The 27,149-nt window shown below is 45.9% G+C and overlaps 3 protein-coding genes and 1 pseudogene across 5 annotated transcripts in view; all 4 read left to right on the top strand.

The window, feature by feature from the left end:
- LOC127693532 (ribonuclease SLFN12-like) overlaps positions 1 to 27,149 on the top strand; it is a 209,364-nt gene that overhangs the window by 77,559 nt on the left and 104,656 nt on the right. The gene's annotated exons all lie outside the window — the stretch shown is intronic.
- The window catches only part of LOC127693540 (ribonuclease SLFN12-like), a 200,824-nt gene that overhangs the window by 159,908 nt on the left and 13,767 nt on the right, over positions 1 to 27,149 (top strand). The gene's annotated exons all lie outside the window — the stretch shown is intronic.
- On the top strand, positions 1,194 to 1,933 carry LOC127693406 (60S ribosomal protein L8-like; annotated as a pseudogene).
- Positions 13,378 to 18,877, top strand: LOC127693538 (schlafen family member 12-like). Its single transcript, XM_052194475.1, has 2 exons — positions 13,378 to 13,825; positions 17,643 to 18,877. The coding sequence occupies exons 1-2, from the start codon at positions 13,776 to 13,778 to the stop codon at positions 18,733 to 18,735; spliced, it is 1,143 nt and encodes a 380-aa protein (XP_052050435.1). The 5' UTR covers positions 13,378 to 13,775; the 3' UTR covers positions 18,736 to 18,877.

Raw genomic sequence — 27,149 nt, 5'->3', positions numbered from 1 at the left:
GTCCTTAGTCAAAGACAAAGGGGTCATCACTGTCTGTCCCATGGCAAAAAACAAGAAACACAAGAACAGAACACAAACAACAGACACTAGTATGTCCAAAAACACTCGTCCACGTCTGGTGTTAAACAGCCAAATGCAACCTCTGAAGGAGTGGGATTCTGCACCCACTCTCTCTTCAGTAGAAAGAGCACTCTGTCCCCTTTGTTCCGAAAAACCACGGTCAGGCTCTCCTGACTGTCCCTCACCCTTGGAGCGTCCTCCAAAGTTGCAGCCTGCGGCCCTAGGGCAGCCCCTTCCACAGCCACTGGGTCCTTACGGCCCACAGCGGCAGCTGTGAACTAACCATGGAGCAGGATTCCATGTCTACTCCTTTCTTTTACAAATCAAAACCAAAACACAAATACAGTGGCGCCGCACTCAGACACTCAAAACTCATACAGACGTACCTCCAAGGGGTCTTCGGGGTTCCTGGGTGCTGCAGGGATCCCAGATGAGTCCCCACAATGTAGGACCCCCGATTCGGGGAGACCCCACTTGAGTCTCGGGTCGGAACACACCCAAGGAAACACAAGAGACCGGCTTGATGCAAACACATGAGGCAGTTTAATATCAGAGCTCCGGGCCGACACGTATCTCACGCAGGAGACAGAGGAGTCGACCCTAAAGCTTAAAAGCTAGGAGTTTACATAGGATAAATGGGGGGGGTCCCCGCGTGCTTTCATACGATTGGTTAATTCAAACATTGGTGGGAGGAATTGGCACACAATTGTATCAGCAGGTAGTACGTGCAGATCGGTGCATCAGCAATGTAGGAGGGCTGGTGGCTTATCTTTGTTAGCATGGGTTCTGGTTAACATTAAACTACATCAAAAGAGGCGTGTGTATGTATTTATTATTATATATGTATGCATGCATGTATTTACGTATCTACTATTATATATGTATGTGTGTCTGTGTCTATCTGTCCGTCTCTCTGTCTATGAACCATAACTAACCTACTTCCTCTTTGTAGTTATCAGCTCATAACTCAGTTTCACACTTAGGCAGGCAGCTTTCTAGATAGAATTAGATATCACTTTCTTCTTCAGACCTCAGTTGCTTCACTTAAGAGTCGCATGGTTATTAGCAGCAGTTCTGATGGGGTGAGATGGAATCTCAAGCAGTTTTAATTTTCATTTTGCTGATGGTCAAGCATGGGCTTTGTTAAAGGCAACCTAAAGGACATCATTCATGTCCCTGGCCATGGCATTCCCCTTGCAAAAGTAGCCTTTCGTGATCCCTACTGATCCAAGAAACAGATGGAGCTGTTCATTGCATGCAGCAGAGAGAATGAATCCACACTGAAACAGTTTGTGTACTGCGGCAATGTTTTGCCCGTGGGCACCATGCCCGAGGGTACTACGGTGTGTTGTCTGGAGGTGAAGCCTGGCGACAGGGGTAAGCTGGCCCGAGCCTCTGGGAACTAAGCCACAGTCATCTCCCACAACTCAAAGACTAAGACCTGAGTGAAGCTGCCTTCAGGGTCCAGGAAGGTCATTTCCTCTGCCAACAGAGCAGTTGTTGGTGTCCTGGCCAGTGGGGGCAGAACTGACAAGTCTATCTTAAAGGCTGGCCGTGCCTACCACAAGTACAAAAGCAGAGAGGAACTGCTGGCCATGTGTGCGGGTGTGACCCTGAATCGTGTGGTGCATCCTTTGGAGGTGTTAACCACCAGCACATTGGCAAAGCCTCCACTATCCAAAGAGATGCCCCTGCTGGGTGCAAAGTGGGGCTCATTGCTGCCCGCTGGACTGGACGGCTACGTGGAACCAAAACTGTACAGGAGAAGGAGAACTACAGCTCAGGAGCTAATGAAATATCTCCTTTGGCTAAAACTTTAAAAAAAAAGTTTTTATCAGTAATTTATATTTCTCCATCTGAGAAATCTATGTAGCTCATTAGCTTACTTATTAACTGGATTTTTTTGACTTGTAATTTTTGAAGGCTTTAACTCATCTATTAATAATATAATTAATATAATACCTGTATTAATACTGCTTCTGAGGTATAACTGGCAGAGTTTCCCCCTAAAATTCGAGATATCTCCTCATTCAAGCAACTGCTTCCTCTGCTGCACTGAAGGTTAATTCCAGGAAATCTAGTTTGTCAGTTTTTGAGAATATTCCTGAGCAGCTGGACTCATTTTCAGAAATCCTTGCCTATGTTGTATGTGTGTGTGTGTGTGTATGTATTTTCACCAAAGTTTTGTGTCTTAATATTAAGTCTTTGAACCATTTTTGAAATGGCTGTTGTTGTTGTTGTTGTTGTTGTTGTTTTAAACAGGGTGAAAGATACAGATCTAGTATCATTTTCCTGTATGTGGAAATCCGGCTTTCCCAGTATCACTTATTAAAAAAGCTGTTTCCTCCTCCTCCCTCTCCTCCTCTTCTTCCTCCTCTTTTTTCTTCCTCCTTCTCATTCTCCTCCTCTTCCTCCTTCTCTTCTTCCTCTTCTTCCTGCTCCTCTTCTCCTCCGTTTCTTCCTCCTCCCTCTTCTCCTTCTCCTTCTTCATCCTACTCCTCTTCCACCTCTTCTTCCTCCTCCTCCTCCTCCCCCTCCTCCTCCATTTTTTTCTCTTTGGTTTTTGGAGAGAAGCTGTTCTGTAATTTGCTCTGTACACTAGGATAGTCTCTGTTTCCTGACTGAGGCTGTCTTCCTGAATGTACCAATGAATGGGTTTTTTGTTTGTTTGTCTGTTTATGACTTTGTCAGATCTTAGGTGGCTGTAACAATGTGGGTTATTTCTGGGACTTCTGTTTTATTCCCCTTGTCTACGTGCGTGGGTTTGTGCCAGTACCACACTGTTTCTGTTACTAGGACTCTGGAATAAAGCTTGAAGGATAAATATTGTGGTTGTCACAGCATTACTGTTTCTGCTTGAAGGTCACTGTCTGAGTTAGGGTTTTACTGCTATGAACAGACACCATGACCAAGGCAACTCTCATAACAATTAATTGGGGCTGGCTTACAGGTTCAGAGGTTCAGTCAATTATCCTCAAGGGGGGAATATGGCAGTGTACAGGCAGGCATGGGACAGGAGGAGCTGAGAGTTCTAAATCTTCATCTGAAGGTCACTAGGAGAAGACTGGCTTCCAGGCAGCTAGGATGAGTGTCCTAAATCTCACACCCACAGTGACACACTTCCTCCAACAAGGTCTCACCTCCAAATACTGCCACTCCCTGGGCCAAACATATTTAAACCACCACAGTCACTTTAGCAACTTGAGGCCTAATTTTACTTTCCTTTTAAATACAAAGTCATCCTTTGCCTACTGAACCCAGTTCAGCTCCTTGAAGTTGTAAAAACTGATGTTGCTCTAGAACCTGCAAAGGTTCACTGAACTGTGAACAGGAAAATTCTTAGAGATACTTAGTTTCTCTTGTCTTTTAGGTCTTTCTGATGTCCTATAATTTTGTTAGGAGACCTTTTAGTTTCCTGGAGTGGAAACTTCCTTCCACATGACAGCTTATGACTGTAACTCCAGTTCCATAGGTTCGAATGCCATCCTCTGCCTCCTGAGTGCACCAGGCATGTGTATGTCTTCTTAAACCAAAAGCTCGCCAGAGACTTGAGTGTCTTATCTTTTTCTCAGAACCTTGTGCCACCTCACCATCTACATGAAACATCTCCATACTTCTAGTATTATAAGCTGTTGTGGAGTATGGATGGCCTCAAGATCTAAGGGTAAGTCATAAAGGAAAGATTCATCTACACTCAGCAATCCCAAGTACCTCTACTATTTTAGTTTTTACCTAATGTGTGGTTCAGTGTCCTTGACTTAGTAGATGTTTTCTTTTGCATTTCACCATATCATAAGCCATAATACATGTCTGACTTTAAATGTATTATTTCCCACACTGTGGAACCTACTCTTTAGCTAGTGCCTCCCAAACAAGTCTCTGAATACTGGTGATAGTGTGACAGGGCAAAGGTTCCTCTATTTTGTCTCAGCTGAAGCCATCTTGGTTTGAACTGAAACTGACCCCAGCCTACACACACCTTTTCTACCCCTGCCTTGGAAAGCCCCATGGCATGGGAAAAACCCCACCGTGTTCTAGAAACTCTCGAGATAGAAATGCCGCAGCCCACTGTGCGCCTTTGACACTTGTTCTCCTGTTTGCTTGCTTTACCTTCCCCTGTAACTGTAACAAGGATGTAGTTTTTCTGTGTTGTCTTTACAGACTCCTGTAGGGCTGGAGAGATCATTTCTGTTCCTGAACAAGCATCACAACCAAGAAGAAAGTTGGGGAAATGGGTTTATTCAGCTTACACTTCCACATTCTTGTTTATCACCAAAGGAAGTCAGGACTAGAACTCAGCAGGTTAGGAAACAGCAGGAGCTGATGCAGAGACCATGGAGGGATGTGACTTACTGGCTTGCTTCCCCTGGCTTGCTCAGCTTGCTTTCTTACAGAACCCAGGACTACCAGCCCAGAGATGGCATCACCCACAAAGGGGCCTTCCTACCCTTGATCACTAATTGAGAAAATGCCTTACAACTGGATCTCATGGAGGCATTTCCTCAAGAGAGGCTCCGTTCTCTGTGAGAACTCCAGCCTGTGTCAAGTTGACACAGAACCAGCCAATATAGCTGCTCTTCCAGAGGTCCTAAGTTCAGTTCCCAGCAACCACATTTTGACTCAACCATCTATACTAGGGTCTAATGCCCAATTCTGGCATGCAGGTATACATGTAGGAAGAATAGTATATATACAATAATAAATTAATTGAAAAAACACCCTACAATGTGCATTTGAGGCTGTTCTGTGAGCACTGTATCTCTCCAAGCCTAATTGGAACTTTGATCATATTGAGTGGTTGTTTGGTCTCGATCCCCCAACAGCAGCTGACCTTGAGAGCTGATATTGAGAGTCCTCTGTCATAAAGAATAGCCATTTATTTAGGTACATAGTCTATTTGTAGACCTGCAGAGTTAGCTCTGTGGACACTCTATTAGTGTTTCAAATTTTCAGGCAGCCACGAGCTACCCACAAAAGGCTCAAATAACTCAATACATGGCAACATATTAGAAAACACCCCAACTCTGGACAGTGGGCTTTGGCTCATGACAAAAAAGAGGCCATCCTAGAAATAGGGCCACCCTTTGCCCTGGGACTTCCCAAGAAATGTTGACAAATCATATTTGGCACATGGATGTTATTCACGTATCTAACTTTGGGAGGCTGAAATATGTTCATGTCACTGTGGGCACTGACTCACTCTGAGCTCATTTCTGCTGTCCCCCTTTCAGTAAAAGCAGTGAAGAATATTTTTATGTTTTTACTCAGAGCTTTTGCTGTTTTAGGTCCCTGCAAAATAGTAAAAGCAGACAATGCTCCTGCATACATTTCCAAGCCTTTTCAACAATTTTATCCAACAGTTTGACATAACCTATGACCCAGGCATCCCTTAGAACCCTCAGAATTCATCTTTTAGGAAAGAGCTAAAGGACAACTTAAACTTTATTTAGAAATAAAAGAGAGGGAGAAAGGAAATATGGCTACTTGTCACAATATTTTATCTTCTATTGTGTATACTTTACATTTGGGCAAGGACGGCCTCACTGCTGCAGAACCTTTTTGGACCCCTCCAGAAAAATTCAGGGTCACAGTTCATTGGAGAGATGCTATGCCTGGACAATTGAATCACTGGGTTCCAGCAATTCAATGAGGCCATGGTAACTTTGTTTTTTTCCCCACAGTGGAAGTTGGATGAAGAGCTTCTAACTCATCTTCAGAGGCTATACCTAAAGAAAAAAAGGAAAGGGTTGTGGAGTCATGAAGAAGAGGGTCTCTCTACCAACAGTGACTCAGAGGAGGAAACGAGTGACTGAAAGAATTATTGAAGTCTTAGGTGTGCATGCTGAATTGCTGTTTCTTACTCTGTGTCTTTGTTAAATTCATCTGTTCCAGCTGAAGCATAACATAACATAACATAACATAACATAAGCTGTGTGTATGTGTCTGGTCCTCCTGTGCTTCATTTGTTAACCAGGAAGAGAATAATATTCCTATTTATGTCAATGACTCTTGAGATCTTGTGGGTGCCCCCACAGCTAATCTTCTTATTCCCCAAGCTAAGATGGTCATATGACAATTTGAGTATGTTCAGGCCTTGCATGATGATATACACCATTACATTCAAGGTTGTATGGATTACCCTCTTTCATTGCTCCAGAAAACATGGACAAGATTTTTAGTCATTATTTTTTTAATTGGTCTTCTGAACTCTGTTCCATAGTAATATCTCTGAGAAGATTTTGTTGGTTTTGCTGGGAAGCGTTATAGCCTTAGTATTAATTTGCTACTCCGTGTGTGCTTTGAAGATGGTTTTGCGTAGCCTAAAATTAAAAACAAAAACCAGGGAATTTTAAGGAATCATGGAGTTCGCCAAGCCTACCTGACCGTGAGAGGCATGTGTCATGGGTTCTTCAGGTTGGAGTCCATGGATCCTGGGGCACAACATGCCTTCCTGTTTCTGACAGACTAAGGAACCCTCTCAGGCAGTGAAGCATTCAGGTCACTCTGTGTTTCTCTGGTGTATTCCTTTAGTAGTCAGTGAGGCATGGAAACTTGAGAGGACAATTGATCTTAAAGACCAATCTGTGTAGCTTATAAAGTTTGCAATCATCATTGTATCCTAGCAACAACTGTATTGATCCTGGCAATTGCCACTACATTGTTTCTAATAAAGCTATAAACAGCCTTTTATTAAATGATCTAGCTAACATTGTTACAGCTTCAGTCTTACTTTGTCCCCTCTGATGGGCCTGGTTTAATTCCTCGAGATCATACTAGCTGACATTGGTCTGGTAAGCGGGGTGCTTACAGACAGCCCTCACAAGGCTCACAGTCATTTGCAGGCTATGTGGAGACAGACGTTCCTCCAGTACCTGAATGATTTAGTAAAAGCTGTGCTCTTGTTCAGGCTGGATATGAGGAAACATTCCAGGTCAGGGAGTCTCAGTGCTGACTATCCCAGCCTCTGGGTGAGAAAACACCCAGAGAAACAGTCGTGGAGACCAGGAAGGCCAGACACTAACCAATAAAGATGCAACTGACAGAATCTGGGTTCAGACTGGGGCGTGCCTAAGAGCTAGTCCAGCCCTCGGTGACTGGGAAGCCATCTTATCCACGGAAATTATCTCCGAATTTGATCGTTCTGAGCCTGAGGCATTTGTATAATTCTAGAGTCACAAGCCCATCATTTTCTGCTATAGAGCTTCAGGACATTGGTGTTCCAAAGGTGTACAGCATTCTCACTGCCGCCTCTGTAGTAGGGAGATCAATGCTGAAGAGTGAGGACAGGTGCTCTGCCTACATGGATTATAGCCTGTGGTTCCTTCTCCAGCTCCTAAACACCTCAGAGTCATCCCCAGCAAGATCCTTTGCCACCTGAGTGGATGTGATCTGAAGAGCTCTGAAGGATGAATCTGCCCAGCCCACCGAGTGCAAATATGGATGTGATCAGCAGAGGTCTCAGGTAGACAAAAAAGGGAAACAGCTCTGTGTTCACTGGGGAAAGCTGAGATCTGTCCAGTACAGAGGCAACCTCAGCACAAACCACAGGAAAAGCATGAGTTCATGAGCTTGTCAGACCCAACCCCCCTCCACGATATAACAGCCTGAAGTCTGCAGCGTTCGAGGGTGCAGGGAGAAGCTGCCCCAGCACCCATTCCCTACAGTGATTCCCATTTTAAAATTGTGTTTGAGGCCAGCCTGACATATGTAGCAAGTTCCAGGCTAACCAGAGCAACATAATGAGAACCTCTCTCAAACTAAACTAAACTAAACTAAACTAAAATAAAATAAAATAAAATAAAATAAAATAAAATTACACAGTTCATAGGATTTGGATTTGTGTTTATTTTTTCTTATTTCTTCTTTTATACTTACCTAAATTTATATGGAGACTCTCTGCACATGCATAAAAATCGAACAATACATACCTAAATGACTTGTGACTCGTTAAACAAATCAGAGACAAGGTCTGGAAAGATGGCTTAGTTGTTAAGAGCACTGGAAGCTCTTCTAAAGGACCCTGGTTCATTTCCCAGCTCACAACTGTCTGCCACTCTGAGATCTGACACCCTCACACAGACATATATGCAGACAGAATATCTATGTACATAAAAATAAATGAAAAAGTATTTTTTTTAAAAAGGAAATCAGAGAGAAAACTAAAAGTCCATAGAATCAAACGAAAATATGACATACCAGAACATGTGGGGTGTGACCACGGTCCATTTAGGGGAAGGTTTATAGCTGTGAATGCTCATATTAAAAGGCAAAGACATCAAATGAATAACCTCAAGATTCACCACAAGAAAAAGGAGAACATTCAATTTGGGAAGCAGTAGGAGGTGAAAGATAAGGAAGACCAGGGCAGCCATTTATGGAGTAGAGACTGAAAGAGCATTACCAAGAATGGACTGAGCAAGTCATTGCTTCTTGAAATAGATGGAAAACGTAAAGACCTCAACCCCCCACAGAGAATGACAGGCAACTAAAGAGAGCTGCAAGGAGGAGAAATCTTTTGTCTTTCCCAGGGAAGAACACATCAACTAGCTATCCAACCCTAGTTACGTCAGCCCTGAAAACACACATATGAGTAATATTATACAGACTGAACAGGGACATTTAGGAATATATCTGTATACACACATGACCAAGCCCGCTCAGTCAGTCAAGAGGTTCTCCAGTACAGGAGCGAGGATTAAAAAGAAAAAAGGTGATTAGACAACATTGCAGCATGACCCCAGTCAATTCTGAGACTGAAGGCAGGCTTAATAATTTCCAATCCACTTTTATACCATTTTAATTACATGCATGTATTAAGCTCTATAGTATCACAATGCGGGGCAAGCAAGACAATAAACACAAAATAGTCAAGGCAATAAGCAAACTCCCATGACAGTTCTTTCCAATGCCTTGCCAGAATAACCAAAATTCCTTGTCCAAGCCCAAAACCTTGCCTGAAGCCTTCTTTCTTTCATTTCACTTTAAGATTAAAATTCCTGCCTTAACCTACTTCCCTACTATAGCCTAACATCAGATTCTTGCCTAAACTTCCCTATCACGCCCTAATGTCAGATCCCTGCCTGAAGTTTTGTACTTGGCCAATGTTAGGCTCCTGCCAGGTAGCATGGTATCCCAATAAGGCTCTCTCTCTCTCTCTCTCTCTCTCTCTCTCTCTCTCTACACACACACACACACACACACACACCCCACACACACAATATATGTAATAACAATGAATGCAAAAAGAAGCCATGGATTTGAAAGGGAGCAAGAAGAAGTATATGCGAGTATGTGGAGGGAGGAAAGGTAGGGGGACATGTAATCATAATCTGTATAAACTGTAATTATAATCTCAAAAATGATGTAACTACATAACAGCAATAAATCAGAATAGCCCTGTCACTAGACAATGTAATCAAAACACGGGGAAGGAACAAAAAATAAAAAAATCAGAGATAAAAAGGGAGGTCAAATTCAGGCTTAGTGATGCAGGCCTTCCATCCCAGTACTCAGGAGGCAGAGGTAGGAGGATCTTTGTGAGTGTGAGGCCAGCCTGGTCTACAAGGCGAGAGAGTTCCAGGACAGCCAGGGTTACATGGTAAGAACCTCTTTCAAAAAAAAAAAAAAAAAAAAGAAAGAAAGAATAAAAGAAAGGCAATGAAGGAAGGAAGATTGAGCACAGAATCTAGTGAAATATATAGTAATGAGAATCTACTGAAAAATTATAGTCTATAAAACTAGGAAAGGTAAATTCCTAGACACGTGAGACCTGATAAAATTGAACCAAGAGTATTGAAACACCTTAAATACATCGACCATAAACAATAAAAGTGAAGTAGGTTAGCTGAATTACAGTGAAAATTCAAGTGTCAGCTTTAGAGTGTGTCAGCAGTTAAAGTAAGGGCATTAATTAGCAAAGAACAGGATCCTATAGCTTGGGATGGGGATGTGTGGGAAGACCCTGTTGAAGCTGAGAATTCTGAATCTTCAGATTTTCAAGGATTTGTCCCACCTGAGGAAGTAGTGCCCTCAGCCCCACCCCTGAAATAATACCTTCCCCATATGAGGAAATTAATCCCTCAGAGTCTGATAAACCAGAAGTGACTTTTGCTGAAGAAAATGCCAGACAAGACAATACTGATGTTTCTCAAGGCCCACCAATACTTTCCTCTAGGCCTATAGCCAGACCCAAGGCAAAACAGGCCGCTAGAGGAGAGGTAGAAAGTGTAGTCCATGAGGAAATTCACTAAGGAACTTAATGAGTTTGCTAATTCATTCAAGCAGAAGTCTGGAGAATATGTGTGGGAATGGATTTTAAGGGTGTGGGATAAGAGAGGAAGGAACATAAAACTAGAGCAGGCTGAGATTATCGACATGGTCCCTCTGAGTGGAGATTCTAGATTTAATATGGAAGCTCTCACAGTTCAAAAAGTTGGCAGAAGTTTGTTTGAATGGTTGGCTGAAGTGTTCATCAAAAGATGGCCGACTGAACAGGAGTTGGAGATGCCTGATATCCCTTGGCTTAGTGTTGAAAAAGGGATTTTAAGGCTCAGGGAAATCTCAATGCTAGAGTGGCACTAGTGAAATGTTCTAATTCAAGGCAGATGAGAATATATTAAAGGCAGGTTTATTGGGAAGCTGCTCTTGGGAAGAGAAGTTCACAGGCCCCAAGGAAGAAGGCTAGGGATGTTTCCATGGGAAGGAGGGGGAAGAGAGAGAAAGGACCACACAGGTGGAAAAGAAGGAAGAGGAGGAGGAGAAAGGGGAGGAGGAAAGAAAAATGGGGGCTGGATAAGCCAGGTAGAGACTGAGGGGTGCTGGGAGGACCTGGAGGCCTGCTCTGCTTCGATATGTAAAAAATGGACCTCAGTCCCTTGTCCCAGGTTCCAATCCCAAACACTTTCCTCACAAGCTTTGCAGATTTCCTTTGGGTTTCTGGGGACTCTAAAGGTGGATCCATCAAGATTCAGATTCGATTCTTCAGGGAGAACTTTAGTTTTGAAGCCGTGTAACCTGACTGTCGTATTTCTGTCACCTCATCTCTGGTTAAATAATATGTCCTTTCCTCTGCCCCTTTCCATCTGCCTCTCCATCCGGTGCAGACACTCCTGGATGGCTAGTAAATGTCATTGCCCTATAACTCTGGGCTGAGAGATGGCCTTGGGTCAATTTTGAAATGATGGTTGGCAGAGTTTATTCTGTTTCTGGACTTTCTTCAATATGTTGGGAGTCTGAAAAGCCAAAACATCTTGAGCAGGTTGTCACAAGAGTTCAGCAAAGCAAGCTCTTTATTTCAACTAGGCAACAAAAACTGACCAGTCAGGGAATATGGAGATGTCACTGAAGGCAGTGGCTGACTGTGTCCCTGAAGGGAAATTGCATCACTTATTTAAATGAAGAGACCACAGAGCAAGGTAGAGCATGGTGGCCTGTAGCATTGTGCAATCCTATTTTGATACAAGGGGTTGGGCAATGGAGTCTCCACTGTGCCTTAGCTCTGACTCAGGAAGGGCAGGGAGGGGTGGTAGGTGGGGCTGTTTTCAGTCACAGGACCAGAGAAAACATTGGTGATTAATTGGTGTTGAGGCCTTATCTGGGCCACCTGACTTCAAGGTCTTTGACTCAGAGCCCTGGTGGTCAGGCCTTACCCTGGATATTGGGCCTGTAACTCAAGAGGAGAAGGCAGCAAAGGAGCTGTGGAACTGAGCTCAGCTGGACCCTGCCAGCAGATGGAGAACTTGTCCTGTGTTGGCTGGACTCAGACCACTGTCTCCTTACAAATGCTGTCCTGGATGCCTTCTTCCTTAAGCCTGGGCACTGCACTTTGTAGCTGATCGAGAAGTTCTGGAGTTTGCAGCAGTTCTAATCCCTGACCTTTGGAGTTCAATTCCTTTTCACACTTTGGAACTGAACTCTGAGGAAGGACTGGGAGGAGAAGCTAAGAGGAGGGAGGAGAGAGAAGAGGGGAAAGAAAGGAGAGAAGACAACTGACAAGGTTGCAGGCACACAGAGCATGGGCACTGGACCCTCTCTGCCCAGCGGGTGCCTCTGTGCAGAGGCTGCTCCTCCCTGCTTCCCCACTTTTCCCACCCCTTTTCTTTTCTTCCTATCCTCCCTCAAAGGTTGTTGGGTTGCCCTGGCCTCTGACTAATCTTGTGACATTCCTTAGGAATGGGAGGGTACAGTCCTGAGCATGAGGCCTGGCTAGGGTTAGTGGAGGATTGTGGCTCAGTGGACTGGGTTGGCTAAGCCACTCCCCCTAGCAACTTCCTCTTCCACCTCCTGACACCCAAGTACAGAGGGAAATTTCTGTCTTTTTTCAGTTTCTGGGTATTGATGCAAATAGTCTCCTTTAAGTTTTGCGTGTTTTCCCCAACCCTCACCACCTCCGGAAACCTCCTACACTTTATTTCTTAAACTAGAGATTAAAGAAGAGATTCTAAAGGTCTCTGAGTCAGTTTCCTCAGACCTGGCCTGGTGGTGACAGGCAAGGAAACAGCCCACATGGAAGAGCCCTGTTCTGGACGCTTAGGCTGGAGGGACAGGGGAGTTCTGGGCTGCACTTCCTCCAACAGGTAGAGTCTGGGGTAGGAATGGGGTGATGCTCCCCATGCAAAGAGATTCACAGCAGTGAACTGAGCATTTCAGCTCTTTGTCCTCCCAAGCCTGTGATTTGGGGGTGTGGGGGCAGGAGGTTGGGTAAGAGAGGGAGACAGTGGGCAGAGCAGGAGCAGAGCCAGGTGTGAAAATGAAACAAAGAAACTGAATATTGTATTCAGTTCATATGCAGTCAGAAACAGAATCAGTTTCTTTTCTTCTTTTTTTAAATTCACAAGTCAGTAATTTTTTTCTACAAGATAAAAATGATTTACTAAGAGTAACATACCACTAAAATGTGCAGTTAAGTTGTAATAAAAATTAACATCCTTGGAAGTTTAAAGTGCAAGCAGAAAATATTTCTTTTTTTATATTTTTATTGGATATTTTCTTTATTTACATTTCGAATGTTATCCCCTTTCCCAGTTCTTTCTGCCCCGCCCCCAAAACTCCCTATCCCATCCCCCTCCTTCCAGAATCAGTTTCTTAAGGCTGGGTTTTATGTGACAAGTTAGGGAGGTATTACTGTAACAAAGTGGCAGGAAAGTTGTTCTGCTCTAGGGTAGTCCTGGGAATCCCACAGAGAGATTCCAGAGGGCTCTAGGAATCTGAGGCAGGGAGGATCTTCCTTCCCTGCTGGGGAGTGCATTGCCTATCTTCAGCCTGGGACTGGAGGGCTCTAGAGGCTTTAACCAGGGCACCTGCTCTCCTGAGCACAGGGACTGCCTTGCTGCTCTGGGAAAGCCTGAGGCAGGCAGAGATGAGAAGTCTGATTGCTGAGCTGTGAGCTTTGTGTTTCATTCTGACCAATAGAAAACCCCGTGGCTCCTCCTGCTTTCACTTCCTGGAGGGAGGGTGATTAAAGATACAGGCAGTTCTGGGATTTTTCAGTCTGGCGAACAGGGCTGAAGTGGGATCCATCTGTGCAGTGCTGTAATGCATCAAAGGACAAAGAACTCAGGTGGGCTTAGAGGTGAGCACACAGCCAGGACTGCGGTTAGAACTCTTCCAAGTGCTAAAGCCCACCTGTGAAGACATCTGCTGGCCAGGACTTGCTGCAGACAGAGGGTCTTTCTCAGGTGACACTAGCCTTCCTCACCAAGGGGCTGACTGCTGGCATGGGCACTGGACTTCAGGGAACTGAGCAAGAAAACCACACAACTCACAGGTATGTGACCAATGAATTACAGCCTTCTCAAGTTCACCCCAAAGCTCTTTCTGTCCCTCACTTCCCTCTCCCCCCTACAGTCTAGTGCCTCTGGGACAATGTGGGGGGTCATCAGTACAACCCCCCTCTCTCAGGAACCTTGGTTAGTTTCTGTCTCCACTAGGAATCTTAGCTCCTTGGAGTCTTGGTAGCCCATTTGAACAAAGTGTTAACAAAATGGCTGTGAAGGGCTTGGGCAACTGGTGAGCTGTGGGAGAGGGCAAATGCCTGTGTCTTCTTGGGTGGAGGGAGGGCTAAGAGTCCAGGGATTGAGGGCCCAGGTTTGCTTGGTCTGAGCCTGAACCTTTGAGGCAGAGGGCTGTAGTATAAAAATGCAAGCCAGGCGTTGGGTACTTTTGGCAGGTCTGTGCTATGGTTTTTCCCTGTGAATATGTCGCACAACAGATCTGGTGGAAGAGGTTTATTCTAGAGAGGAGAGTGACAGGTGCCTCAGAGTTGAAACCTGAGGGAGAGATAAGGGCAGATAGGCAGAGAGACAGGCAGGAGAGGGAAATGGAGACACATGGGAGCTAAAGCTGAGAGGAAGCAGAGAGAAAAGAGGGCAGAAAGAGAGGGTGGAGGAGGAGAGGAGAGGAGGAGAGGGAGGGAGGGAGGGAGGGAGAAACAGAGAGAGAAAGAAAGAAAGAGAGAGATCTGTGGGCAGAGGAGGAGAGGGAGGGTGGGAGAGAGAGGGATCAGTGGTGGGTGGGGCCTCTTATCCACAGCAGGCACCTGGCACAGTTGGCAGGGGCAGGTGAGTAAATAATCACCTCTATTCCCTCTCACTGGAGGCTGTGAGATCGGCTCCTGCTGGTCTCCAAACCCCTCTGAGGGTTCCCCACATGACCCTGTGTGAAGATGAGTAAATGTGTCCAACAGGCAGGGAGGACGCGGAACTGTATTTAGTATGAAAAAGAAGGCAGGGGCACTAGAGCCCTGAAAAGCTTGTAATGTTCTCTCCACCACTTTCAGAGTATTTTCAGAGGTGGGCATCTCTTCTTCCTCTCCAAGAGGCAGATCCTGCTCTGCCCCTATGTTTGCCTGCCAATCTGCAGTGCTGCATCTGATGCCATGCTCCTTCCCTCTGAGGACAGCTAACAAGGCACTTTAAATTCCAGACCAAAGTCTCAGAGACTTTCCAGTCCATGCTTGACTTTGGGGGGAAGGTGTCTGACTGGTGAAGCAGACCTAGAACTGCAGAGTGGTTAATGAGTTTACATGCCTGGATTTGGAGCTCACCCGTTTCCTTTTGAAGGAGCAAGTCTCAGACACATGCCTAAGAGATGCATATTTCAAAGGACCGACAATTTTATGGAGTCCAGGTGTACGAGTGCAATGGCCAGTATCCCAGACTACCCCACAGCTCCTATAAATGTGACTGTACTATAGATTTCTGTATTTTCTGCACCTGTGATTTCTGTATTTCCTGGGGCTGGGGGTGTCCTGACCATTGTTCTTTTGTACTTTGGTGTGAGTTGTGGTGCTGGCTGAGAACAGGGCCTGGTTCAGGGGGTCCTGGATGAGCGCCTGGGAGGGAATGGGAAGAACAGAGACTGCTTAGCACAGCATGGAACAGGGTGGGGCAGCAGCTTCTGACTGGGCAGAACTGAAAGGAATCTTGAAAGTTTGCTTTTGGTTGGTGGGTTTGAAGGAAAGAAAAAGAAATGGAGGCTTAACAGTGATATATTCTGGTCAGAGTGACTATTGCTGACATTTTAAATGTATTACCACAGTTTCTACCCTGTCTTGATCATTCAGTTCCCAGATAAAAGACCCATACAACTTTCATTATTTACAATGAGCCTTAAATGGCACAAGAGCTGGGCAGATATCTTCCCTCTATGCTAGTAGAATCTACTTTCCTATTGATAAGCCAGAGTTATTTCTTACTATGTTTCATCTGGGCTCCTTTTAAATCCAACTGGCCAGCCCTGAGGGCCACATTTTTATGAACTCATCGTACCCATGGCGGCTTCTTCTTCCCTTTTTGCCTTTCTTCCTGGTTCTCCTCTCAGGCCCCAAGACCAGGAACCCTAAAACCTGCCTATGTCTCTTCTGTCCAACTATTGAGTGTTGGTATCTTTATTCACCAATCAGAAATCACTTGCAGGCAAAGTCACATCCTGTCACTTGGGTCTCTATGCAGACTCTAGTCTCTAGGGCACCCAGATCTTGAGGAACCAATATTAGCATCAGAGTATAAGCAACATCAGGCCAACCCACTGCAACTGACAAACAGTCGGTTGTACAGGCTATGTGTATGTCAACCTGCCACAAACAATAGTCAATCAGCTCAGAGGAGAAACCCTGATGAAGAAAATGCCTTTGTAAGACTGAGTAGCAGGCAAGCTTGTAGAACATTTTCTTCGTGATTGATGGAAGAATGCCCAGCCCACTGTAGGTTGTGCCATCCCCTGGGTCAGGGGTACGACTTAAGCAAGCCATGAGGAACAAACCAGTAAACAGCACCCTTCTGTGGCCTCTGCTTCAGCTCCTGTCCTAGGTTCCCACCCTGGTTGTGTTTGTGTTCTGACTTCCTTCAAGGATAGAGTGTGGTGTAAAAGTGTAAGCCAAATAATCCCTTTCCTCCTCATCTTCTTGGTCATGGTGTTTCATCATAGGAATAATAGCCATAACTAAGACATCAAGTCAACTTATGAAGGTAGAATTTAATTTGCTTTAGAGTTTTAGAGGATTAGAGTCCATGGTGACAGAACAGCTGAGACTTTACATCTTGAATTGTGGGGGGGGGGGAGGGGAGAGAACACTAATTGGGAATGGATGAGTGTCTTAAATCGTCTAAGACCATCCCTAGTGACAGACCTTCTCCATCAAGGCCACACCTGCTGTATCCTTCCCAAACATTTACATCAACTGGGGACAGTTGTTCAAATACATGAGTCTATGGGGGCCATTCTCATGCAAAAACCACGGATGTGAAACTACAGTTTATGCTTTAGGAAACTGTGTGCTGGGAAAGTAGGTGGATACCAGCAAGAATGGCTCTCAGTGGCCTTTGCATGTGGAGACAGAGGCTTTAGGGACAGTAGAGCAAAGGGACTCACATCTGGGTAGCCATCCTAAAATAGAAAAAGATAATGGGATTAAGGAACAGTAAATACTTGTAACCTGTTAGTTTGGAGGACAGAGGTCAATGTCAGATGTCTTTGTATTGTTCTTCACCTTATTTACAATCATAACAATCATAAATAATTTGAACCTGGGCTAGAGCAGTAGCTCAGGGGTCAAGAGCACTGGCTACTTTTCTGGAGCACCAGGATTCACTTCCCAGCACCAATATGGAGCTGACCACCTCCTGTACCTTCAATTCTTGGGGATATGATTCCCTCTTCTGGTCTCCTGGGTTACTGCACGCACATGCAGGCAAAACACCGATAGACATAAAAGAAGCACTTCTGAATCATTGCATAACTAAAGCGTATGGAACAGAAAAGACCAATTCAGATTCCATTGAGGGTTTATTGAAAGAAGACTGAACACAATGTTTAGAACCAGAAAAGAGATGAGCAAAAATTAAAATGGAATTGAAAGTATGAACAGGCTCATCCTTACCTGTAACATTACATCTAAAAACTAGTAAGCATAAAAGTTCTGCTAATGAGTGCAAAGTCTGCAATGAACCAACCATTTCTCCCCCTGCAAACCGACTGGGCCCGTGGAGCATGTGACCCGAGGACTGTGCTGTTGATCTCACGGTACAGAAGATGCTCTCTCCAGGTTAGCTCTCATTCTAACGGCTCTTCTGTCTGTTTTCCAGGAATGACATTCATCTGGAAAATGCAAAGGCTGCTGGGAAAATGGGCATCAGTGTTGATCTGGAAGCCAAATATGCTAAGCTGGGTCTAAATCTAGGAGCACTCACACTTGGACAGAAGGATAGACAGAAAATGAAGAACCCTCACCTCAGGAAAAAGGAGAATGAAAACATCTCTGTAGCTGCATGTGCTCTCCTGAATTCAGGAGGTGGAGCAATCAAGGTGAAAATTGAAAACGAAAACTATAGTCTCACTAGAGATGGCCTGGGACTTGATTTGGAAGCCTCTCTTTGTAAATGTCTGTCGCCCGTCCAGGGCCACCTGGATTTCACAGAGAGCGAAGGTTACATTTATATCCACGTGAAATTGTGGAGTCAGGAAATCTTTGGACCGCCTATTGGCACCCTGAGAACCAATTTGTATGTGAGGTGCATGTCGTCCTCCATCCAAGTGAGCGCCGATGCTGCTCTAGAATTTCTGCAGGACCTGGAAGAAACTGGAGGGAGACCCCGTGTCAGACCAGAGTTGCCTGCAAGCGTTGCCTGCCCTGATGTAGAGGAAGAATGCCACCTGGAGGATTTGGCAGCTGCAGTTTTCAACAAGACAGAATTTCAGTATGAGGAAACTTTCCACTTTACCAGATCCGCATATGTTGAAGTTATATCGCTTTCAGCAAAACACCTACGAAAACGCGTCAAAGAGCTCCTCCCTCGAACTGTGTCTGCTTTCGCAAACACGGATGGAGGATATTTGTTCATTGGTTTGGACAGCAAAACCCAGCAAATTATTGGTTTTAAAGCAGAGAAGAGCGACCTTGTGTGTCTAGAGAGTGAAATAGAAAAGTGCATCCGACAGCTGCCTGTCATCCACTTCTGTGAAGAGAAGGAGAAGATCAAGTACACATGCAAATTCATTGAAGTGCACAAATCCGGAGCCGTGTGTTCATATGTGTGTGCACTCAGAGTGCAGAGATTCTGCTGTGCAGTGTTCGCTGCAGAACCTGAATCCTGGCATGTGGAAGACAGCTGTGTGAAGAGGTTTACCACAGAGGAATGGGTGAAGCGCCAAATATGGGTGACTTCTGCCCATATTTGAGGACCCTGTGGAAAAGCACCCCAAATATTCCCTTCCCTCCCCACTCACACTTAGGTATTGATGTTTTGTTGCAGTGATCTAACCCTATGTGTGACCCCTGCTCTGTGTAATGTCTGTGTGAATAAAGTCTTACTGCAGCCCACTGACTGTGCTCTAGGCCGTGGGGGTGAGCACGGTGGCATTACACACAGGGTGGGCGAGGTCACTGCTTCAGGGCTGTGGGTCAGACTGACTGTTGCAGGGAAAGAAAATGGGAAACACAAATGGGCACTTACGCTTTCTTTCATTTATAGAACCTAGCCATCAGCAGGGCATCTTTGGGAGAGAGAGAAGAAGCGGCAATCAAGGATTGAATGTTACAACCAACAACAGAACATCACTATGGAAATGACACAATGAGACCCATTATCCTTTATGCTAAAGATAAACATAACCCAAATGTGGTAGCAAGGCCTGGGATCTCAGAACTGGGGAGGAGAAGGCCAGGGGTTCAAGCATTGAAGACACTTGTGTACACAGGAATTTACTTGATAACTCTGCTTTAAAAAATGAGGTTAGACAAAGAAAATGGGTTAGAGAAGTAGAAAAGCAACAGTTTAGTCAATACTTTAAAATGAGCTGCAGCATTGTGGTTTCGCAGGGCATGCTTAGATCCTTCTGAGAAATGGTCTCATGTCGGCACTTACTTTCTTCCCCTGTTTTTCAGTGTTCTGTGAAGGAGGAAGTTACTGTTGAAGGTTTTTTCCTTTGAGGTCAGAAGGGCAGCACAGAGGGGAGGGAGTGTTCTGCTTTCCTTTTCTGAGAAATGGAAACCTAAAGATGAGAAATGGAAACCTAACAAGGGTGAGGCCTCAGGAAGGAAGGCAAACCTGGCCTGCCCTTCGCCTGGGCTTGCTTCACTCCTCTGGTTCTGGTAACTCTGTCTTCCTCCTGAAGGTTCCCATCCAGCTCAGGACTCCAGCCTTCTGGATGTTTTCCTGATCAGGATTCCAGACCTTTTCTCCATTTTCAGCAGGGCAGATCTGTGGGACTTTTTAGTTCCCTAGATAAATCCAGATTATTTGGAGAGAGTGCAGCATACACTCTCCATAGGAAGGGAGGGGGTCAGAAAAGGGACCCAGGAACTGAGAGGTGTAAACCAGCCCCGTGGCTACAGAGGCTCCAAGCTATATCTGTGCTCACCGGAGCCTGAGGAGGACACATCGGTTCTGGCTTTTCACTAACTGTGGAGCAGAAGATCAGTTCTGATGGCTGGGAGGGTTTGACTCTCCTCCCCTCCTCACAACACATCTTTGCTTCCTCTAGTGTCCACTTGGCACATTGCTATGACTTTTCATTGGAAGATGTGAATATACTCATTTTTATCCCAGATGGGCTCTGAATACAATCCAAGGAATTAACTGCACCCCAATCTAGCTTGGTGAATTGAAGACATTATTGAGGTTACTTAAAGGACTGTGGATCACACCAAGGCAATGTGTCAAAAGTGAAGGGGAGCCTGGGTAATGGTTCAGGGAAGCTGTATGGGGGGGGGCTCCATACCCACCCTGCAGGGGGTGTCCCCCAGAGAATCTCCTCTCTTTGCCAAACCTTAGTGTCTGTAGTTTTGAATCAGTTAGTTTGGAGTTGTTATCTTTTGGAGAGTCATAAGAGCTGATTCTCTTGGGAGTTATTAGTATTTCTATTTTTTTCTAAAAAAATTTTTTTGGATTCTTTGTTCATTCCAAATCATGTAACCCAAAGATGCTCATCTCCCTCTATGCCTCATATTGAAACGATGGCATGAACCCCATTTGTCCCCATTTGAGGAGCAGGCCCTACTTCTTAAGGAAAGAAAGACTTATGGCCTAGTTCCACCTGTCTCAGGAACTAGGCCATAACTCACCAGTTCCAGGAACAGACCATAAATTCCATAAATAAGGTCATAAAAACCTCATGCCAAAGGACAGCCTAGGGATAAACAAGGGAGGGAAAATATTATATTTTAGGATGAGCTGTCTGTGAAGGGCACACTTCTCTCATACTGTGGTCAACTGTTAATGACCCAGGAATGCAGACCCCTGATCACTTGGCACAAGCTGACGCATGCCATCTCCTTAGAACTCACCAATGAACTCTGAGATCACCTAACACTCTCTACATACAGAACTAACACAGTAGCCAATCAAAACTGTACTAATGTCAAAGCCTTGGTCACTACCAATCACATCAGAGTTTCCTCAATCCTTCTAGAAAATTCCCCTAGGCCTGTATAAAAAGGGGCCTGAGAGCTCCTTGTGGCCACCATTTTTATGAATGATTGGCCCTGGAAGGTGGTCTCTCTTTGTCTTTGCATACTACTTGAGTCTGGAGTCTCTCTTTAGTGATTTTTGGACCCTAACAACATTAACCATTCACCCTTGCAATCTGCCTTCACCAAATAAAACACACACACACACACACACACACACAGCACAGCACATAAAAAAAATCTCATTGTGGAAGCTGTAGTAAGTCACAGTGTGCCCCACAGTCTACCCCTCTGTCCACACATATTCACTTGCAAAGGTTCATGGCAATGAGACATTGGTCTGGTTCAAGATCTCTGACTTGTGTGACCGGTATCAATATTGGATTCTCACTGGGACCTCTCCCTGGCCACCAAATGCCACGAAAGGCAGGAAGCAGGTTGAGCTCTCCTGGTCTAATGCCCTCCGGGCCAGGCCATCTGCACCCTCACCTCCTAAACTTGCTCTCTTGTGTTGCCCACTCAAGGTGTGGGCACAAGTCTCCCAACTGCTGCAGCCTGTGAGGGGTTGGGACAGCTCGTCCTCTGCCATACTCTCCGGGCTGCCTCACCTATGTTGTTGCCACCTGGCCAGCTCTGTTGTGTTGGCTAGTGCTACCACCGGTGAAGGGGTTGGGCTAGCTCTCTCGCTCTCATGACCGTGGCCGCAGGGTCAGTTCTCCTGGCTACTGCAGTTGTCAAGAAGGCGTGGGAGCATCATTTCTGTACCCACACCACCTCAGAGCAGATGTGTGGACCAGCTCTCTCCACTGCTTTCTCAAGGCTGCCTCATCGGCTCCGCCTCTCTCAGGGCCAGCACTACACTACTGCCCAGGCCAGGTTCAGGGCTCCATCTCCTGAGGACTGCAACCTGTGATGAACAGGGTCAGCTTAGAAGTTTCCATGGCCCTGGGGTCTGTTCTCTGGACAGCTGCAGGTGGCAAGGTATGGGGGTGAACTGTGGGAGTGGGAAGAACAGAATGCCTTAGCACCCACACCACTTCATGGCAGAGGAGTGGTGTGGCCAGTTCTCTTGCACTCTGACTGTTGGGATTGACTCAACTATTCTACCCTCTGACCCCTGCAACCAAGGCCAGTTCTAGCATGCTGCCCAGATAAGGCACAGGCCCCTTCTATTGAGTGCTGCAGCTAGTGAGGTGGCGGGACCAGTTGACCTGCTCTCATGAACCTGGGGCCAGCTTTCCTGACTACCTCAGGTGGTAAGGAGCTAGTGCTTGGAGGGTGGAAGGCATATCTCCCCAACTTTCTGCCCAGGCCACCTCCCAGTAGAGGAGTGTCAGGGCCCGCTCTTCCTTGAACATGCCCTTGGGCTGGTTTACCTGTGCTGCCACCACCAGGGTCAGTTCTGCTGTCCTGTCCAGTTGAGGTGCAGAGCTCTGCTCTCCCTAGCTGGTGATGGGCAGGGCTAGCTGTCCTGAGCTCATGACCCCGTGGACATCTTATCCAGTTTCCAGAGGTGTCAAGATGAGCAGAGGCATCGTCTCTGTGCCTGTGCCACCCGACGGCAGACAGTGGAGGGGTCAGCTCTCCCACACTCACGTTCCTGGGGACCAGATCACCCACACCCCTGTTCCACTGTGCTGCCTGATTGATGTTCAGGGCCTGCTCTCCTGAGTGCTGCCACCAGAGAGAGATGGAGCCAGTTCTCTGGAGCACCATAACCAGAGAGGGGCAGGGCCAGTTATGCACAGCACCTGTTTATTTAGGTGGTTGCTGACCCTGTGGGCATCAGGAACAGGTTCTACTGTCAGGAACTGGCAGGTCACCTCCAAATCCAGTAATGCCGGTGACATCACCCATAGGCAACAGACCTACACATCTGTTGCCATGGCAATCACCACACATTCCCAGCGTCCACCTGGTCCACATCCCACCTTTTCCTTCCAGTGGTTTCCTCAAAGCCCCAATAAAAGGCAGAGCCTTCCTGACTTTTGCCCCTTTCCCTCTTTGTCTTTGTCATCCCCTTTGTCCTTTTCCTTCACAAGAAACCTTTCCATTGGAACTGTACTGGTATGGTGTGATCTGTCTGGATGAGCTGTGGTTCTAACACAGGATTGGTGCTGAGACTCTGGGAATCACTAGATCTATGTGTGCTGCAGAGACTAGGCAACCTGATCATTGACCGTGACTGATTGGCCACCACAACTGCTACAGGGTGGACTGCTACACCACTGCAGTATGCCTGGATCACTACCACATGTGTGGATTTCCACTGCATCTGCGACTGCTGCCCCAGTCACCGCTGCTACAGCCACTGACACCCCAGGTGCTGCTGATACGTCCACTGACACTGTCAAGAGGATTTCTGTCACTGCAGCTACAGACCACTGCCATGTGACATTCGGGGACTCACAGATTTCCACCGCATGAGCTGCTGCCTCTACAGTCCACCATGTGGGCTAGCTTCTGCCATGTGGGTAAGGCCCACAGATCCACCATCCATATAGTTCCAGTTTTCCTGCTCCCAGACCATTAAAATTCTCACACAGACATTGGCAGATTGGTAAGGTTTCCCTCCAGTTGGTGGGGAGAGCCCTAATTTCCCAGAAAAGGCCTGGCCAACCTCTATGGGATAAGGGGTTGGAATTTCACACCCATGGTCCCTAGGACCAGTCTTCTAGCTGACATGCAAAATAGAACTTTGAACCTTGGGTGATTTCCCTCTAAAAAGTGGTTTCTGACTCCCCTCCCCCAGGGCTCTTGTAGCCGTTCTGAAACACAGGTAGAAATGCTTTTTGGTGAGTCCCTGAACCACTATATGGTTCATGTGACGACCTGGACATCTAGCCTGGCTTGTATTCTTTGTTTCACTTTAGCAGGACACCTGTATTTTTGTTTTATATTGTTTTGTTTGGATTTGGATTTTTCGAGACAGGGTTTCTCTGTATAGCCCTGGCTGTCCTGGAACTCACTCTGTAGACCGGGCTGGCCCTGAACTCAGAAATCCAGCAGGACACCAGTATTAATAGTTCAATAACATCCTGTCACCCATTGGAGGTCTCGTCACCATCTCTGATGGTGCCTCCAGGCTCCCCACTGGGATGTCTCCTGGAAAATCTCAAATCTCTAAAGTTAATGCCTGCCTTGAGGGTATCAAAGCTGGTACACCTCTGCACTAAGGTCTGGATTGAATATCCATTACACAATGGCTGTAACGGCCCCTTAATGTCACACTAGATCCGATTATCTTATAAGATTTTCATACATACTGCCAGCAGTCTGGTAAATGGATAGAGGTCCCCTATGACTGAGCTGTTACCGATCTTCGCTCCAACCCCTCTCTGTTCTTCTTATTCCCCAACCCAACTTCTCTTAGCCATGAAGCCTCCACCAGATGGATGCTACAACCCTCGATGCAGCTAACAACTGCCTCCTTTCCACCACAGACCCGTTTCCATGCCTCCAAAAACCTAAACCACTGCCTCACTTTCTTCTTCTCACCAGAGTACCCCGAAGCCTACTTCCTTGGCCTCTCCAGAACCCTCCCCTTCTCCTGTGCCAGCTGCAGGTCGCTCCAATTGCCAAACATTGGCACTTACCTTCACCCTTCCCATCACCCTCTCTAAGGCCACAGCTAAACCCCCAAGTCCTTCTCCCCCCCCCCCTTTAAGGGAAGCTGCTGGGATAGAGGGCCTTGTCAGAGCACAAGTTCCTTCTCGCTGAGTGAACACTGTCAAAGAGAAAGCAGACTGGCTTCCTATACCTCTAATTCCTCTGCCTTTATTAAAGAGTTTCAGCACATCACTCAGTCCTCTAGCTTGACCTCGCACGATGTACATATGATCCTCACTAATAATTTACTTCCTGATGAAAACCGGCAATTTTGGGAACAGGCAAGAACATGTGCAGAAGGCTGGAGAGAAGGCTCAGCTGGAGTTCAAATCCCAGCAACCACAAAGTGGCTTATAACTATGTAATGGGGTCTGATGCCCTCTTCTGGTGTGTCTGAAGACAGCTACAGTGCTATTATTACACATAATAACAAAAAAAAGAACACATGCAGATGAAATTCATCAAACAGAACATATCCAATTGGATCTGAGGCAGTACCTGACCACGGTCCTCAGTGGAATTATAATTCTGCAGGTGGGATTTTAGCCAGAGATAGATTCATGATTTGCATTCTGGCCAGTCTCCATAGGGGAGCCTTAAAAACAGTACATTTTGGGAATACTCCAAGAGGTTATCCAGGACAAAAAAAAAAAAATCCTGTCCCAGTTTTTAGAACGCCTTACAAAGGTGTTATTACAATATAGTAACCTAGACCCTGAAAACCCAGAAGGTAAGCAACTTCTGATAACCTACTTTTTTTTTCTCCCAGAGCTACCCTGACATCAAAGCTAAATTTAGGTGGTTGGAAAGGGGACCCCTAACTCCACAGGCAGAAGTTTTGGCATGATCTTCAATGTGTACCATGTGTACCAGCTGGTTTTGTGTCAACTTGATACAAGCTGGAGTTTTGACAGAGAAAGGAGCTTCAGTTGAGAAAATGCCTCCATGAGATTCAGCTGTAAGGCATTTTCTCAAGTAGTGACCAAGGGGGGAAGGCCCGTTGTGGGTGGTGCCATCCCTGGGCTGGTAGTGCTATAAAAAAGCAAGCTGAGCAAGCCAGGGGAAGCAAGCCAGTAAGTAACATCTTCCATTGCCTCTGCATCAGTTCCTCCTGCTTCCTGACCTGCTTGAGTTCTGGTCCTGACTTCCTTTCTGATGAACAGCAATGTGGAAATATAATCTGAATAAACCCTTTCCTCCCCAACTTGTTTCTTGGTTATGATGTTTGTGCAGGAATAGAAACCTTAAGGCATGATGAGAGAGTTCAAAGGCCCTCAGACAAAAATACCATATGCTGGCAAAGTCTATGCGACCAGCAATTGCCCTAAACTCCTGGTCTTCAAAGATTCAGAAACCACTGGGCTCCTGCTACAAATGAGGTCAACAAGGTCATTGGGCAAGGGCTTGTCCTAAGCCCTGCAAGCCAACGGGGCCATTATGAGGGAGTTTGGGCTGTCGATTGCCCTCACATCATGCAGGACAGAGGGACATCAGTCCCAGGTAACCCTCCAGCCAATCTCCTAGGTTTGGATACAGACAACTGGAGAGGCCTGAGCTCCCTTGACCCAACCAAAACCATCACTAGCAGGGAGCCCTGGGTAATCATCATGGTATGTGGGAGACCCATCTCCTTCTTGGACACTAGGGCCACTTACTTGGACCTGATGGAGTTTTGGGGACCTATTTCACCCTCTTGTCTCCCTATCATTGGGGTAGGACAAGCTTACTTTCCTCAACAGACCCCACCACTTAATTATATTTTTAGAGGTGTACCTCTCACTCACTCCTTTCTGGTAGTGCCAGCATGTCCTGTCTCTTTATTGGAACGTTGGGAGCCTCTATTTCCTTTGCTCCCCCATTCGCCTAAACCCAAGTTTGCCAGCAGCCCCTCTGCTCCTTCTTCTAGCCAGTCAACCTACTAACACTAACATGTTGTTTCCTTAGCCAGCTTCTCAGATAGACCCCCTAATCTGGGACCAGAACCTCTCTGTTGCTAAACAGCTTTTCTCCAAGGCCCCAGCCTTATAGCTTGCCCTTATCTAACTTGTCCTTTTTTCCCTCTACATTACTGAAAAAGTGGAATTTGCCCTTGGATTCCTAGGTCACTAACTGGGATTTTCTTTTATACCTGTGGCATACTTGTCAAACAAACTAGATCTAACCATCCAGGAATGGGTACCTTGTATCTGGCCTTAGCAGCTGCTGAACTCCTTATTCAAGGATAAAAAAGAAAGAAAGAAAGAAAAAAAGAAAAAGAAAGAAAGAAAGGCCAACAGCAGCAGCAGCAGCAGCAACAACAACAACAACAACAAAAAACCCCGTAATGTTTGGGTCTCCTATAACTGTTTTCTCTTCTCATAACCTGCCACAGCTCCTAACTTGCAAAGTACTCTACCTCCCTCCAGGGTTTTTTCTCTTCAGGTAGCACTAATAGAAGACTCCACACTCACCTTCCAATAATGCCTGCCTCTTAATATTTTGAATCTTCCTTCTCCACCAAATTCTAACCACTCCCTACCTGACTCCTGTTCTGAAACTTTAGAGGAACTATTACCTCATCCTTGACAAATACAGG

This window comes from Apodemus sylvaticus, chromosome 10 (assembly GCF_947179515.1).
Source record: "Apodemus sylvaticus chromosome 10, mApoSyl1.1, whole genome shotgun sequence".
Classification (NCBI taxonomy): domain Eukaryota; kingdom Metazoa; phylum Chordata; class Mammalia; order Rodentia; family Muridae; genus Apodemus; species Apodemus sylvaticus.
The sequence above is the reverse complement of the archived record's forward strand: the minus strand, read 5'-3'. Positions and strand labels throughout refer to the sequence as shown.

Excerpts from the sequence above, each read along its gene's own strand:
- LOC127693538 (XM_052194475.1), top strand. The coding sequence starts at position 13,776 with ATGGGCACTGGACTTCAGGGAACTGAGCAAGAAAACCACACAACTCAC. Across the intron at positions 13,826-17,642 it reads GAAAACCACACAACTCACAG|GAATGACATTCATCTGGAAA; the intron begins GTATGTGACCAA and ends TCTGTTTTCCAG.